This window comes from Phyllopteryx taeniolatus, chromosome 11 (assembly GCF_024500385.1).
Source record: "Phyllopteryx taeniolatus isolate TA_2022b chromosome 11, UOR_Ptae_1.2, whole genome shotgun sequence".
In the NCBI taxonomy this organism is placed as follows: domain Eukaryota; kingdom Metazoa; phylum Chordata; class Actinopteri; order Syngnathiformes; family Syngnathidae; genus Phyllopteryx; species Phyllopteryx taeniolatus.
In genome coordinates, this window is record NC_084512.1 from 15238398 (window position 1) to 15255308 (window position 16911).

At 40.2% G+C, this 16911-nt stretch overlaps 2 protein-coding genes across 31 annotated transcripts in view; both read left to right on the forward strand.

The window, feature by feature from the left end:
• The window catches only part of dst (dystonin), a 138307-nt gene extending 136925 nt beyond the window's left edge, over positions 1 to 1382 (forward strand). For all 30 annotated transcript variants that reach the window (XM_061789438.1, XM_061789423.1, XM_061789420.1 and 27 more), the window contains one exon: positions 465 to 1382. In XM_061789438.1, coding sequence (XP_061645422.1) covers positions 465 to 721 — 257 coding nt within the window. In that variant the 3' untranslated portion in view covers positions 722 to 1382. The remainder of the gene's footprint in view (positions 1 to 464) is intronic.
• A 142-nt stretch (positions 1383 to 1524) lies between these two features.
• zmp:0000000760 (collagen alpha-1(IX) chain) lies at positions 1525 to 16681 on the forward strand. Its single transcript, XM_061789452.1, has 27 exons — positions 1525 to 2451; positions 3008 to 3121; positions 3676 to 3799; positions 4767 to 5160; positions 5253 to 5330; positions 5414 to 5509; positions 5579 to 5632; positions 9155 to 9208; positions 9296 to 9349; positions 9443 to 9496; positions 9585 to 9638; positions 9929 to 9982; positions 10074 to 10127; positions 10790 to 10843; positions 10938 to 10982; positions 11075 to 11128; positions 11372 to 11425; positions 11510 to 11563; positions 11682 to 11753; positions 11831 to 11866; positions 12935 to 12979; positions 13085 to 13117; positions 13215 to 13361; positions 13732 to 13908; positions 15560 to 15650; positions 15937 to 16014; positions 16148 to 16681. The coding sequence occupies exons 2-27, from the start codon at positions 3043 to 3045 to the stop codon at positions 16363 to 16365; spliced, it is 2307 nt and encodes a 768-aa protein (XP_061645436.1). The 5' UTR covers positions 1525 to 2451; positions 3008 to 3042; the 3' UTR covers positions 16366 to 16681.
• Positions 16682 to 16911: the final 230 nt, after the last annotated feature.

Consider the following 16911-nt stretch of genomic DNA (forward strand, 5'->3'; position numbering starts at 1 on the left):
ATTGAAGGAGTCTATAGTATTCTATTCCAAACACAAATTAGTACCAGTATGAACAGACTAGACAGACAGCATCATTTTTGCAAGCAGGTTTATTTTGGTAAAAATGTATGAAATACCCACCAATAGCAGTTGCACCAATTGGCAAGAATTTCCTGATAATCATATTCATATTCATAATAAGATGTCCAAAAATGTCTCAAGGAATCCTATCTTAAATTGATTGGTCTGAAGCTGGCATTTGTGGCAAATTCCAGGGCTTGTACTTTAAGAACTCCTACTTGGGAAGTCACCCAAATGAGTCCCAATTGGAAGTAGCTACCTTAGACAGATGGGTGACATTGAGTCAGAGGCCAAAACACCTGGGCCTCTGACTAAATAACAGTGTCGTTTGGCAACAGCTTTGACTTCATGGTGTGTTTAACCATCTGAATTAAAGAGCTAATTACCTGACTCTACCCTTGTAGATTCGAGGAAAAGCTCGAGCCGACCCGGAAGCAAAGCAGGAAGCAGAGGCAGCAGTCGTAGAGGCAGCGACGCCTCTGACTTCGACATCTCAGACATCCAGTCGGTGTGCTCGGACGCGTCGGAGACGGTTGGCGACGGCACGCGGACAACGCCTCGCTCGGCATCCCGACAACATGGGGGGAAGCCCTCCAAGATCCCTACACCACAGAGAAGAAGCACTCCCACGAGCAAACTGGCCAAGGGATCCAAGCGATAGTCAGTTGCCTTGAGAACAGATAAATGCCACAAACACTGGAATTATCTAAATTAAGTGCAAATGTGCTGAGTGTTATTTAAATTGTTGCTGAGTTGTAAAATATTCCTTTTCAGAGGCAATATGATTGAATAGTACGCGTGAATGGAATGTTGATGGCTTAGTGTATTTGTTTTTAATGTATTTTATTTTTGGTGACAATGTGAAATATTTTTTATTGTATTTTATTTGATTGAGGCTGTCAAGGTTTGATGGTCTCTGGGAAATAATACTCAAGAGAAGTTACTGAATGTACTTTTGTCATGTATGTGCTCTGGACTTTGGAGTAGCATCACGCCGCCGTGTGTGTGTGTGTGTGTGTGTGTGTGTGTGTGTGTGTGCGCGCGCGTGTGGCACCACAAATATTTATTTATAAGTGCTAACAATGTGCTTTCAAGGGCAATGCAATATAACTACGGTAAGCACTGCGGGAACCTTTAACAACACTATAAGTAGCAGAAACCTTGCAGTCACAAAGTCCTCCGTTTGCAGACCACTTTGCAGCATCATGTGAGCCCCGTCACGTTGACACTCTCTGTCTAGGCACGTCGCTTCATTTCAGTTATTACTGTAACATTATTACTTTGTAATAAACCTGCTTGCACAAAGCTACCAGAAACAAAGAGCCTTGGCTGCTGACCATTTGAGTCCTCATTCATGTTCCCGTCTATCCTCTTAAAGCTGCACTGCAAAACAAAACAAAAAACAAATTTAAAAAAATGGGTGAACTCAAAATTTCAATGGAAAAACTTTTAAGTAAATAGTATTAACATCAATAATTTCCATGTTAAAATTAAATGTTTTAGGCCAAAAAGTTGTTTTTACAGCGTTTGTTTGGGGGGGGGAAGGTTTTGGGTACTTTTTACCACAACGGAAACATTGATTGCCAAGATCATTTAATAATATTACAGATATATATATATATATAGAGAGAGAGAGCTGTAACAATCCAGAACAATGAAGATCAATGAATTGAATGGGATTATAGTTAAAGATTTACCCTCAATCTAATCACTAGAAGACATTTGTATTTTACCAAACAAACTGCAATGGCTTAAATATTTGCATTTTTTTGTTTATAATTTTTTGTTCATATTACTAAGTGTGCGACCTGCTGGGTAGCTATGAAGGTTGAAACTTGTGGTCTGCGTCAGGTGGAATGTTTGCAGAGCATCTTGTGTTTAGCTGTGACATACTACATCTTTCTCCCAGCAAGCCTGTGCAGATGCTGACACACTGGCCCCAGTGAACTCCCTTCTTAAGCAAAGATATATTGTGTTTCATTGAGGGAAAAAAGTTCCCTGTGAGTTTTTAAAAATAGTAAAAACACAAAATGTAAGCTGTAAATGAGGCAAAAAGTAAGCTTTAGGAGTTGCACTGACTTCTCACATCAGATTTATTATAAAGATTCCAAAATGGTTGTCAAGCTGCATAAGGGTGCATGCGTCTGTTTGCTTCTTTTTACTGGACGTCTAACTGGCCTATGAGAGATGGCAGATCCCATTGGTACCAAAGGTGGAGCGGAGCACAGGGGTCGTGCTGGTCTGAGCCCCAGAGCTGCCACTTTGAATGGTCCTCCTGTTGAGCTCAAAGTGTGGCCCAAGATGGCACTTTAGATCGGGACATCATCACACAGCCTGAATTGGAATAGCTCCATCCGCACGAGCCCTAGAAATCTTCACTTTGAGGAATATGTGAGTTATTACACAACTTATTACATTATCCTACTTGCTATTTCTATTATTTTTATGATGGTAGCAATGGCATTCAGTATTAAAGTGTTTGGTACACCTGCACAATCGAATGAGATCCAATACTAGATGTTTGTTAATTATTGTAGCCTTACAAAGATAACAACAAAAAATTATGTTTTAATTGACACTGTCAAATAGGTGTGTTACAATATGTTTATAATTGTAGTGGGAGTTTGCAGCGGTGTGAAACTGCACTGAATAATTCTGGGAGCTGTATCTATTATTTTATCCCTCTTGTGCCACTAATTAAGGTAACCAAAATCTGAAACACATTTCAGAATGACGCAGAGTAACTTTACAACCACAATAATAAACATTCTATGGCAGTGCCAATCAAATCTGGCCTTATTATTGCAAAAACATTATTTTTAATTCAGTCTTTGTCTAAGTAAATTGTTGCCCAGTGAATGTGTATCATGCTTTATAGTTTGAGTGCACAACCTGCCTTATATCTAATCTATTCATCTTGTTTAATTCTTCAATTGTTGCTCTTCAGGCACTTATAGTCTGTGACTTTTCGCAAATCTGAAAATGCCAGCCAACAAAGCCATGCTGGTGTTTGCATCACTATTTGTCATCTTAGGATGCACACAAGGCCAAAAATTACAAAGTAAGTTTGTCTGCTTTTTTTCTTTGACTACTAAATATTAACCACTGCATAAATAAAAATACTAGCATTCATTTATGGACTACATTACACACTGAGAGGGACATGACACATTTAAACAACACACTAACGTCCAGTTCAGTCTTCTAAATAGAACACCGCCCTTCCAAATAAGCCCAAAAGATGTCAGTATTTATCTTTTTATTGACCACAGTTTGCCCTCCTGACAGTAGACAGACCCCCCCCTCCCCCCCAAAAAATGTTTACTCAGTCAAGAGGTCAAATAGCAGTTAAATTGTGTTTTTCAATATTTAACAGACAAGGGAAAACGAAAACACAATGTAATTTCTTTCTTTAGCCAACTGTGATTGACAGAAACTTCATTAGATGTGTGCTTACAAAAGGGAAGGTGTGGTATATGTTATGATTTTCATACAGAGCAAATCTGTTCTTATAAATAAATTATATTACTTTGCACGTGCCCACCTTTCTTGAGGAAAATCTTCTCTTGGGGCTTGATTGATAAAGTGTGTGTGTGTGTGTGTGTGTGATGTGAGGTTTTGATCTCTTGGAGGAGTTCCGTGTGTCCGAATCGAGAGGAGTGAAGCGAGTGGAAGGCTCAGAACCCGAGACGGTGGCTTACCGCGTCAACCCCACCATCCATCTGCAGAAGACCATGAGGTACACTTATTTATGGGGCTATAACTTAATGAATGTGTGCAAACCTGCAACAAAAAAATTGCTGAATTAAGTGTGCTGTGTCTGTACATTATTCTCTCGAAGAGTAAAACAGCTTGTCAGTGGAGTGGTACCTTGAAAGATACTTCCTTTGTACCATTGAGTTTTAGAGCTTGTGAACATACTATACATATGTAGACAGGTGCAAAGTGTTACTTTAGAGTCCAATGAATGATTAGTCCTATGGGTTTACCTTACCAGTCAGAGAACACACTTTTAAGGGACTAGGGCGTCTACTATGGGCACTTCCTGGACACCTTCCTTGTTAGGTTTTCCAGGGCAGAGAGCCACAGTGCACACCTAGGATATGGTGGAGGTACTATAGCAGTGTCCCAACTGAAGCCTTGCCTCCTTTGGAGGCTACATTTGAAGCCCAATGATGTCATAATATCCTGTGAAGGCTATCCCAATTCGAAGGCTTCTCCAAATGCAGCCTTCCTTTGCCATTTTTTTGCAGGACACAACGGTGCCATCCTTTATGTCCTCCAATATCCCAAGATTCTTTGTTCAGAGCTTGTAAAAAAAAAAAAAAACATGCAAAAGATATACTGTAGCTACGAACAGACACATACCAAGCCGGATGGAAACATTTACTATCATTTTGTTTAATCTTTACAAGCTACAAATAAGATGTTTACCATAAAGGAATACGGGATTGCTAAGAGATCATTGTAAACAAGGTTGTAACTACAAGCACTTAACTCTGTGGGCCTTAAGGAGCTTTGTTTTTATGACTTCAGTGTCATTTTACAGACCACATGAGAGAAACAAAGAATGATGACTGTTTTAAGCTCCTAAAAAGACAAAACCTCACACGTACATGTTTTAACAAAGTGGTATAACATCAGCTAACAAGCTTGAGCAAGCAAGATACACTGTTCATTATACTATGTTGATTCTCCCACCACAGAGACGTTTATCCAGATGGTCTTCCCTCTGACTACTCCGTCATTGCAACCTTTAAGTTGACCAAGGACATGGTTAAGAAATCGTGGAACCTGTGGCAGGTCAGCGCCCCAGATGGTCAGGAGCAAGTGGGCCTGCGTTTCCAGGGCAATACCCTCTCGCTGGACTTCTTCTACATCAGCCCCAGTGGTAGCCAGATGCTGAGGACCTTCCACGGCGTGGGGAAGCTGTTTGATGGCGAGTGGCACAAGTTGGCACTGAGTGTTAAGGGTAGCCAGGTAAAACTGCTGGTAGACTGTGAGGAGGTCAGTGTGGAGTCCATTGACGATCCAATGCCAGTCATCCGCAACGGGTACACCTCCATTGTCAAGCGAGCCGCGAGGGATCGCTCTGTCTCAGTATGTTTGCAGCATGAATGCCCTTTATTAAAAATATGATATCTGGATCTTTGGCTTCAATATGAAAGTACACATAATCTAAATTATTCCAGGTGGACCTGCAGCAGATGGACGTGTCATGTGACCCAGAGAAAGCCTATTCCGAAGGCTGCTGCGAGCTCTCCAATGTGGTGAGTCCACTCCTGTTCTGCAGCTCTTGCTATTGTCCTTGTTCATCTGTCTCATCTGAAACGGCGTTCCCTCGCTGCCGCAGTGTGGAGGCTATGCAGAGATCGGTCTGACAGCCGGAAGAGCGTCTTGCAAATGCATGCACGGACAGCCGGGCATCCAGGGACGTCCGGGGCCACAGGTGAATTGATACATGAAACATGACACCAGTGAGTTGAAGCATGTTGACATTTTATTATTTCTTGTGCAGGGCCACAGAGGTCTTCACGGAAAAGACGGTGATCGAGGGAGACAAGGAAACTGGGTAAATGAACACTAAACTACTATTTGCTGCATAATAAAGAGTTAAACTGACTTGTGGCTGTATGTCACAATAAAAATCTGCCGTGAGTTGACAGTGAAATTGTGGAAAATAGCACAGTAGGACGGAAACAGACCTGGAACCAGAAGCACTTTGGGATAGTAAACGCTGGTGCTCCTCCCATAGATAAAACACTCATGTCTGCCCTGTAGTAGATTTAGGTGGAAGTAAAGATAAAACCAGACCTGCTCAGATGTGATCTTTTCTCCGTCTTTCTCAGGTCTACATAACAAACTGGCAGGTGATAACCGGATTTCTGAGGGTTGTGCTTTTGGAGGGAACTGAATTAAATGTAGTGTACTCAAGTAATTAGGCGGAAATTATGAAAAATTCAGAACTTTATTGTCTTCATTACTATGCAAGAACACTGTGGACACGCCAAGGTGTTTTTGCCTCAAAAATGCTGTATTCTGCCATTCATCTATCCATTCAATTTCTTCCACTTATCTGAGTACGAGTCACAGTAGCTTAAAGTATGGACGCCCAGACTTCCCTGTTTCCAGCTATTTTCTCTAGTTACACCAGGTTGAAATTGAGGTGCTCTCAGGGCACCACGTTTTATACAAGGGTGTTGGCAGGGATTGGGGGGCAATAATAATAAAAAAAAATCCCTATGCTGTTAACTCCTTCTGGTTGAACATGGCCACTTTACCAGGAAGGCTTCCGGGAGGCATGCCCGATCTACCTCAATTGGCTCCTCTTGATGTGGACGCTACACAAGTTCACCCGGATTGCTATGCTCCTCTCTAAGGGTTAGCCCAGACACCTTGCGGAGGAAACTCATTTCTACTTGTATCCTTACTTGTATCGGCGATCTTGTCCGTTTGATAATGAACCAATTAAGCTTGTGAAGTGAGAACTTTGCCTTTTGACTCCTATCTCTCTACACCACGACCGCCCAATACCGACGATCCAGCTGTTGATTTCTATTCTGCGTTTATTTAAAATGTTTTGGGTTGATATGAATAATAATGCCGGCACGGTGGCCAACTGGTTAGCACATCTGCCTCACAATTCTGGGGACCAGGGTTCAAATCCCAGCCCCACCTGTGTGGAGTTTGCATGTTCTCCCCGTGCCTGGGTGGGTTTTCTCCGGGCACTCCGTTTTCCTCCCACATCCCAAAAACATGCGTGGTAGGTTGATTAGAGACTCTAAATTGCCCGTAGGTGTGAATGTGAGTGCGGATGGTTGTTTGTCTCTACGTGCCCTGCGTTTGGCTGGCGACCGGTTCCGCCAAAGATAGCTGGGATAGGTTCCAGCAGCCCGCGGCCCTAGTGAGGATAAGCGGTAAAGAAAATGGATGGATGGATGAATAATAATTTGATTGCCTGACGTGTAGCACGTTCACGGTATGTTGACCATGTTTGTTGAGTAGACTTCTGCGTAATCATATTGTTCTTAAGTGTGTTATTATCAGTTTATTCATGACTATGCTGGAAAATAGGCCACTCAATTGTCCTTAGGTTCTGGCTCAAGTCCCAGCTAAATTCCCTTGGGAACACACCAAGCCGAGACATGGAAGGCAGTTGGCCAAGACCCCCTAGAGTCCGTAATGACACCATGTCTGCTTTAGTGGAGTGTGAAGTTTGGCACATTGCACTGACTTTTGCTCATGGAGAACTGCACACATTTAAATTCTGGACTCATTGATGCTGAGCAGTCACTCTAAAACAGGAGCAGACCTCCAAAACTTTTTTTTTTTTTTTTTAAAGAAGAGTTCAATTTGGAGATGGTTCCACGAGACAAGAATAAACAAGTCCAGTTGTATTTGAGCCAACCTTGATGTCGATAACTGAGGTATTTGGAGGGACCTTAATGCATGTGTGATTGAAGTTGAGTATGCATTTAAGGAAATCCCCCCACAATGCCTGGACAAAATTACAGTATGCCGCCTACACAGAACAAGAGTCGAGAGCCATTCATGCCACATTCTCTCATCCTGAGTCTTCAGCTGGAGGTCATTTGAGAGTAAACATCTGTTTTTTGTAATGCCTTGAATCACAGAGGCCCAACATGTTTATTTCTTCCCCTGCTTGCATCTTGAGGAGGCACTTTCCTGGCAAACATTTTTGAACTATTATGGGTGGTCGTTTTTTAACTTTTTTTTTTTTTTTTAGTTAGCCTGAGCTTCGCCGCTGTAGAAATGCGGTAAAGTTCACGGTCTTGCCTTTCGGCCTACTGTCGGCCATCTATGAGGTTAGCCGTTGATAAAATGATGAGATGTTCAAATAAACAGACAAAATGTAGCCGCTCTGGCCTTGTTTGTTGATCCAGAGCAACACTGTACCTTTTGCGTCTGAGGTGGTTAGCATCTGTCTAAACAACAGCGGTCCATTTAGTTGCATTTATGATTGGTGTGTGTATATAAAAAGTGCAGTGGAATATTCTAGTGTACGTTTTCCACTATGTGACTAATATGACAGTGACTTCAATGTAGTTTTAGGCAAAGGTTTACCCACCCTTACTAAGGGAAGCTGGTTAAGATCATCATATGTCTATTTATCTTAGAATTGACATACAGTAGCTTGCTCAACATGGTTCAAAGGTAACAAAAATGTATTTCCCAAAAAGCGTTATTACTTGACCAGCGTCAAGTCGTGTCTTGTACAAGCTACAAATGGCTGAGATAACTTACTATACCAGTAGTAAGGGGTTGTACGACCAGTAGGCTAAAGGGGAGCGTGTACAATACTGTGAAAAATCATACATCAACATATCTGGGATTTTAGTAATGCTACAACAACCAGCTTTAATTACTTTGCAGTTTGTTTATTAGCATACAACCAAAACAACAATGAAAGGCTGAAATTTCAAGTATTTCTTGTGACCTCCTATTACTCTATGCTGTTATTTTTGTCACATAGTTTGATTTTATATCTCGTTTTTCTTTTTCTTTTTTAAAACCAAAATATGAGAAGTCATTAAACAAAGACAGCTAGTAATGGATTCATACTTTTGCACAGAACTGCACATAAAATATTCTTTTGACTTTTTCTGACTTTTGATTTTGAGTACACATACATATATAACACATTTTCCCCAACAATCAAAAAGAATCCCAGGTATCTCATTCCATTTATTAACGTTATTAGAGGTACTGTCAGTGGAAACTGTTGATATATTTTTATTTTAGGAACAAATGTAATGTTGTTTTTATTTTCACGAGAAGTATAAATTGATATTTAAATAGATTTTTCCATTACCAAGGAAGCAATATGAGTTAAATTTGAAGTGAGGGTTCTATCAGTACATTCAAGTGCAAGAAATATTAACATGTGAATACATAAAATACCCAAATCAGCAAGACGAAAAATGTAGCCTTATTCAGATTACTGTTATCCGAATGAGTCCATCATTCAACTGTATCAGGCAAACGTTGTGCATTCTGAAGTCTTCCATCTTTGAACTTCTTCCAGTTGTGTTTAATAGATTGGCTTATTATTCACTGGCAACTTGTTTCGTAGGGCATCACGGGAAACACAGGAGACTATGGCAACCTGGGTGAGCCAGGCCCCAAGGTAAATTCTGTCTTCACACTCCTATCAGGTTACACTTCCGTTTGACTCTTCAGGCTGCTAATGATAATTCACATGCATCATCCTCAGGGTGAGATGGGAAGCAAAGGCGAAAAAGGAATGAGAGGACTCAGGGGCCCTGTGGTAAAGCAGTTATATTTGACACCATCTTTCCCATTATTACAATACTGATAATAATACAATGTCACAATAAAACCTAAAATGTTCTCTTCATAGGGGGAGCGAGGTCCTAAAGGGCTGAAGGGATTAAAAGGGGCAGCAGGCTTCAAGGTGAATTTAAACAATCAAAATCTGACAGACATTGCCGAATTTTCATTGACTTCTAATGCTTATGAAGACAATTTGATTGTCATTAAAGGCTGTTCGTGGACCCTCTGGAGACATCGGACAGACTGGGAGGCAGGGAGAAGTTGTGAGTTCATCTGCCAGTTTATTTGCAAGTCATTATGTAAAATAGGGCAACCTTCAGTTCAGGACCCAAATTACTAATGTGATTCCTCCCCTGACACTTACAATACACCCATAATGTACAATAAACTAATGATAAAGAACACATTGCTCCCAGAAATATGAATCCAAAAGCGGCAATATTTTGTAGGCAAATAACAACTATCAAACTCCCCCAAAATTGGCCATTTCAGGTGAGGTCCCAACCCTAAGTTTAGGACCCCCCTACCATTGTGTATTTTCTTCTCCCTGAAGGGTATGAAAGGCGAAAGAGGATATGAAGGGATTGACGGGTACCAAGGAGTAAAGGTATAAATCTCATTCTTTTATTTATCACAATTTTTTTTAATGCTACCTTATATTGATTTTTTTTGTTATGATTGTTTTGATACATTTGTAGGGCGAGAAAGGGCGCACCGGTCCAGATGGGAACCTTGGGCTGCGGGGCGAGCCGGTGGGTTCCACATCCTGAAAAAAACACTTCTCATTTTTAGCCCACTATTTTGAAACCTCTTCATTTGAGATCCAATTAATCATTTATCATGTAGTAAATGTCTGGAATGGAGCTGCATTTTTTACTTATGTGCCGTCTCCATAAACACTGAGCACTTGAACACATAAGACACACTGAGTCGCTAATGCCTCAAATGCAGTTACAACCTACTGCTAAGTTGCGTCCTACTTTGAAGTGTAAAATGTTTTGCAGTTATTCTCAAAGTTTGAGATAAAGGTTTACTCACCTTCCTGATGATCCATATGAGCCAGGAAAGAGGCTACTGTGATATCGGCCTATTCGAAGAGGCTAAGTCGGTTAGCTTAGCATTAGAACGGCTATCCTGACGTGCTCCAAATGCAACAAAAAGGTCCATTAGCCCTTCAAATTTGCACTTATTCACCCACTAACCTGAATATTCATCCATTTTCCAAAGCGCTTATCCTCACTAGGGTTGTGGGCGTGCTGGCGCTTTCGCAACACTCTAACACTATAATGACCTATTTGTAATGTATCATCAGTCTGCTAAGTAGAATACAAGCCCCCACAAGCCCCCACAAGCCCCCAAAAAGAGTAAAATGGCAAATGTAGCTTAACTTTCTTTGGTGTTAAATTTTTGACAGGGTATTGTAGGAGATCCAGGAGAGAGTGGGGCTGCTGGACAAAAGGGGAAGCCCGTATGTATACCACACAATAATTGTCTAATATTTAAACCGTAAATGTCATTTTGAAGACTGAATACAGTTACAGTGCATTTATTGTCTAACTTAGGGAGTCACTGGACCTCATGGTAAAGATGGCACCATCGGACAAAAGGTGACAACATTCTCACAAACATCATTTACTCTTAAAAAAAAAAATCATCTACCGGTACTTTATAATAATAAATCATAGCAACATTTCCTCAGGGAATTGTTGGAGATCCTGGAATACCAGGTAGAGATGGAGATCCTGGAATAGAGGTACTGTATACTTCTTCTCAACAAATTTTCAATATCATAAGAAATTCTGATACTTATTTTTTTTATAGAAACGATAGTGCAAGACTCCACACTGGGGCCAAATAATTATGTTTCTAAATCTAAGAGGCTGGTGTGATTTTTAAAAGGGGTGTTTTTATTATGATGGAATCAAACTAAAGTTTGCAGTTTTTAGATACATTATCACAGGATGCCGAATTGATATTACTGTGATTCTTCTCCCAGGCCTATCAAGGACCACAAGGTCACCATGGAAAACTTGGACAAATTGGCTCAAAGGTACAGTATAACTGTTCTTGTTGAGGATTATCAAAAAACTGCATTAAGTTTGGTTGGTTCATTTGTTCTGTGTGTCTTTCACAGGGGGAGAGAGGCAGCCTGGGAGTACCAGGAGAAATGGGCCCCCAAGGTCGAACTGTAAGTTGTATGTACTGAACAAAATTGTTGGATCATTTACCACTTTCAAGGGAATTAAAAATGGAACTGACACAGAATTAACCAATCCCTTAGTTTTAATAAATGTTTTATTCTCGAGGGTCTAAGAGGTTACAAAGGCTCTGCAGGGAAACCAGGAAGACCAGGATTTATTGGACCACCAGGACCTAATGTAAGTTTAAAACTCTAACTTGTAACTCTAAATCCTTGTTTAGTAAACGTCATTAAACCACGTTATTGTCTTCACAGGGACATGTGGGAGTGGCCGGAAAACAAGGAAGCAAGGTATTGTCAATAATATAGCATGAATATAACATGAAAGATGGCTGAATTTTGAATGTTGAAATAAACAAAGCAGGTGTTTCATGTGAAAAGAGGGACGAGGGAGGATCTAGACTAAGTGGCCACAATATTCGGTACATCTGAACACTCTAATGAGATCCAATACAGGGCAGATATTCTACAATATTTTAGTTTCCCTATTTAGCGACGAAAGAGAGCCAAAATACGAGCAACACCTCTTAGTATGATGCAGTGCAATTCTACAACACTGCAAAATATAGTACAACCAAATTAATAAACATAATAATTATGTCCGCCTCGTCGTGGGTTCAAATCCGGGCTCCGGCCTTCCTGTGTAGAGTTTGCATGTTCTCCCCGTGCCTGTGTGGGTTTTCTCGTGTACTCTGGTTTCCACCCATATTCCAAAAACATGCATGTTAAGTTATTGAAGACTGTAAATTTTCCGTAGGTGTGAATGTGAGTGTGAATGGTTGTCTGTTTATATGTGCCCTGCAACTTGCTGGCAACCAATTCAGGATGTACCTCGCCTCTCACCCAAAGTAAGTAAGCAACCCGAGTGAGGATAAGCAGTACAATGAACAGATGGATGGATTAGCCTGTTTAATTCAGAGATCCTGGCACATCACAGCCGTAACAAAAGATCCAGAATTGATGTGTTTATGTCTGTGATTTTACCAGCCAGCATCTGGTGGTGAAGTACAAAATACTTGTCAAACAGGGCAGAAGTGGGGAATAGGTGTTAAACTTCATTTACATTTTGATAGTGCCCTTGTATTGTATCTCTTCCAGTATATTGTGCAAATGTACCTAAAGTAGTGGCTGGTGAATGTTCAGTCTGAATGAAGGTTCCACAACTGATGGACTAAAAGAATTGCATGGACAGCAACCATTAAAGACAGCAGCAACAATCAACAATGACATCACAAAATATTACACAGTAAAACATAGAAAATACACTCTCACAAGTGCAAAATTAAAATTATCTTAAAGTATATATATATATATTTTTTTTTTGCATAGAATAAAACAATTCTGCACTTCCTTGTACAGGGTGACACAGGAATCCCGGGAATTCAAGGAGTCAAAGGAGCACAAGTAAATATTCAATCTTTATTTTTTTTCTTCACTCCACTCCATCACCATTGAAGTTTGTTCTCAAAGCATGCTTTTTTTTTTTTTTTTTTTTTTTGTCTTTTAAAGGCGGAAAAAGGTGTCAAAGGCCCAAAAGGAAGGGTGAGTTAATTGAGTTCCCTGTCATTTGCGGTAATGTTTTCATCTGGATTCCCGCGATAGATCTCATCGCTGCTGTTGATGTCAATCTGCTCTGCAGGTTGGAGACAGAGGTCAGTCGGGTCCTCAAGGAGGACGGGGCAAGCGCGGCCCCGCGGGCACGACTGGACGCTCGGGTCCCATAGGAATCAAAGGTGTGCAAGGTGAAGGAGGACCAGATGGCTTTCAGGGGTCCCCAGGTCCCCCAGTAAGTAACATACGCCCCCCTGAATTTTATTATTATCATTTTTTTTTTTTTTTTTAAATCAGCAAGATCTGCTCACTATGGTCGGCTAACCAACAGCATCACTTGTTGAAGTGGTTAGAATGTTAAAACTATTGGTGTCAAGAGCAATTTGTATAATATTTCTCATTAGTCAAGACTCTCAGGTCTCATCTGTCAGCGTGTCCATAAATCCATAATGAGTCTTGGGAAATCTCATTGGTCTCATTTCTCACTGGGGTTCCCTCTGAAATTCTGCCATCACTTCAGCATGCTCTCTGCTGGAATATTCTTCATCCATGTTCCACAGTTGGGCAATTTCCATTGACGGATGTACTAATGATTTTCTCCACAGGGTCCGACGCTGGCGGCTCAACATGTGATCGAGGTCTGTAAGAAAGTGGTGCTGGAGCAGATGTCCACCTTTGCCAACTCAATCAAGAGGACGTGTGCCGCAGTATGTCCTCTCTACGGGGATGTTCCCATGGGTGCCCCTGGTCCACCTGGACAGAAAGGCCCACCTGGACCTCCTGTGAGTTATAACAGTTTTCACTTCTTTAGCCTAAACACATAACCAGGGCTATTCTCCATACGTTGTCCACTGCTGTCCTGCACATTGCAAATGCCTGGAGTAAGTCTGCGGCAGTGGTTGCCAGGAAAACTAACAACGAAAACATACTGAATTTCCACATCGACATGAGGACAAACATGGAGTCGCACAGTGGACTCCCGGTATGCGTTGAATGTTTTTTAGAGTTTCAGCTGCCGTCAAATCCTTTCCATATTGTTATGCAGCACAGTCCCACCACATCTTCTATCACGATGATTCTTTATACGTATTTAGATGGCACATTAGGGCCATACTGAAAAGAAAAGAAAAACTGTAAAAGTGAAAAAATTAAGTTGCATTATTAAAGGGAAAAAGGTGTAGTCTTATAAATAGTTATTATTTGAATGAGTAAATATCAAAATTCCCGCAAAAATGTAAACATAACGGTCTGCTTCCAACAGACTGAACAAAACTCACAAATGAGATTATTTCAGTGTGTGTATTTTTTATTTTTTTCCATCAGGCACAGAAACAAACATTTACACAATTACATTCAACGGGGAATGGTGGTGATGTGCCAAAACATTGACTATTTTATTGTTTCTCAAACTCAAAGTACCTGATTTGACAATGTCTTACCGGTAATTATCTTTTTTTGCCTGTAACATTACCAGTAGGGCTGTCAAAATTAGAGTGGTAATGCATATGATTAATCACAAAACATTATTGGATTAATCATGTATTAACAGATTAATCACACAATTTATTTTGACCGCACACTCTCCTTTACCTTAACTTTCTTATGGATATCTGAAAGGTTCCTATAAGGTCAGTGATCAGGTCAAATGCTTACGCCAGAGCAAAGATGAATGAGGAGACTCCGATTGGTTTGCTCGGCGGCAAATCTTGCTGGGACTTTCGATAAAACAAAGGTAATTTGCATATAGTGCAGCTCTGAACTCTCTTGTCATCGAAGCACAAGTTCATCTCAAAGCAAAATGTGGTGTGGTATGTGTGGTATATTTGGAGTCTGTGATTAATCACGATGAATCAAAATTCAAAAGTGTTATTTATCAGATTTTTAATCAATTGTCAGCCCCAATTGCAACTTTATTCTCATAAAAAAGTCTCTGATTATTTTGATTTCTTAAAAAAAAAAAAAAACATTCTAAACAATCCGTCAGTCTAAAACGATTACAACTTTATGGAGCAATATTATGACATTTTGTAGTAATGTTAATACTTTATTTTTGTAAAATTAGAAAGATTTTCTTGCTGAATTCTAGCGTAGATATAATAGATATATCAACAGATATATCTTGTAGCAGCATAATTTTCAGTATGGCCCTACGTGTATTTCTATTAGTATTTTACTATTCTTGAGGTCTTAAAAGTATACAAAAAACATACTTTACATTGTGCAAAGCTAGGTTGCTAAGTACCAGAATGAGACAAGTGACTGTGCAAAGTACAGTATTTCTCAGTACAATATGAATATGTAAAGCAGACAAGTTTAGCTTTTTATGTGAGAGGAACCTTTCAGAATGAATGGAAGAACTAAATAATTCAAAGGTGAGACAGAACCGGCATACTAAAGATGAATGTTATATTTTTCCTTTTATGATGTTGTCAGGGTGATCCTGGAAGAAACGGCGATACTGGAGAAGTTGGCCTGCCAGGATTTTATGGTGAAGCTGGAGATGCGGGTCAGCAAGGAGGGCCAGGTGTGAGAAAAGAACAAAAAAAAAAAGCAGACAGATTACACTCATGGCGTTGGATAGAATCATTAAGTCACAACATATAGTAATACAAACGTCTCTGGCTTTAGCTAGTGGTACACCCCCTTACAGCTAGGCCAATGAAACTGAAGAATATTTACAAGGTGTTTTATTTAACAGTGATCTCAGTAACACATGCTTGTTAATCAACAGAGTATTTCCGGATAACGCCATTCTTCTGGTGAGTCTGTTTTGCTCTGACAAATGTGAGTGTGTGATTGTGTGTGTGCAGGTGAGAGAGGAGAGCAAGGTGATAAAGGAGCCAAGGGTCATGGCCTACCTGGCTACACTGGAGAGCAGGGAAACATGGGTAACAATCTTACTCACTTGAAATGTTGTGTGTATTTATATATCCACCAAAATACTATATAAAAATAATTAAAAATCCCAGAAAGTAAAGAGTATCATGGATCTGATGAAACTATTTTTGGGGTCAATCACAGGTCAGCGCGGACGTCCCGGGCGGGTCTTTAACGGACAACCAGGGAAGCTCGGTGAGCGGGGACAAACGGGCCTGCCTGGAATCAGAGGCCATGCAGGTCTCAGAGGACCCCCGGGTGTCTGCCTCACCTCTGGGTGTGCTCTGTTCACTTCTACAAGTCCAGCACCTCAGGTTGCTCCTCAGGCTGCACCCCCGCGAAGGTTGAGGAACCGCCAGTAATGGAAAAGAGCCCAGGTGGACAGTTGACTATTGAAAGGACCAAAAAGTCTTGGATTCATTTTTATGTTCATATGTTTTCAGTCATATAAATAGAATTTTTAATGTAAATATTCTTTGTAACTGAGACTCTTTTTTTTTTTGGACCATATGAACAGATTAACACCCAAAAAACTAATATGGAATGATATTGATATTGATAATGATGATGTATAAAAATGCAACCTTTATTTGATTTTATTTAAAAGATTTCACAATCTGACTTTTCTTGAAACATCTTTTCTTTATAATAAAAATTAAAAAAATGTATTTACTATTACAGCCAGACTGATACTTACTGTGTTTATCACGTGAAGACCTAATCCATGTTCAAATTCACAGCAACTAGTATTTTTGCAACAGTATTATACAGTATTGTTGTTTGATGTTTTATGTTAGTTTATTTTATTATTTTACCATTACTTTGGACATCATATATAATTTGAATATAATTTACATTTATTTCAAACCACTGTCATCTTTAACAAAACACCTTCAAATAGTTTTGTC

Excerpts from the sequence above, each read along its gene's own strand:
- zmp:0000000760 (XM_061789452.1), top strand. The coding sequence starts at position 3,043 with ATGCCAGCCAACAAAGCCATGCTGGTGTTTGCATCACTATTTGTCATC. Across the intron at positions 5,510-5,578 it reads AGGGACGTCCGGGGCCACAG|GGCCACAGAGGTCTTCACGG; the intron begins GTGAATTGATAC and ends TTTCTTGTGCAG. Across the intron at positions 13,118-13,214 it reads TCAAAGGCCCAAAAGGAAGG|GTTGGAGACAGAGGTCAGTC; the intron begins GTGAGTTAATTG and ends TCTGCTCTGCAG.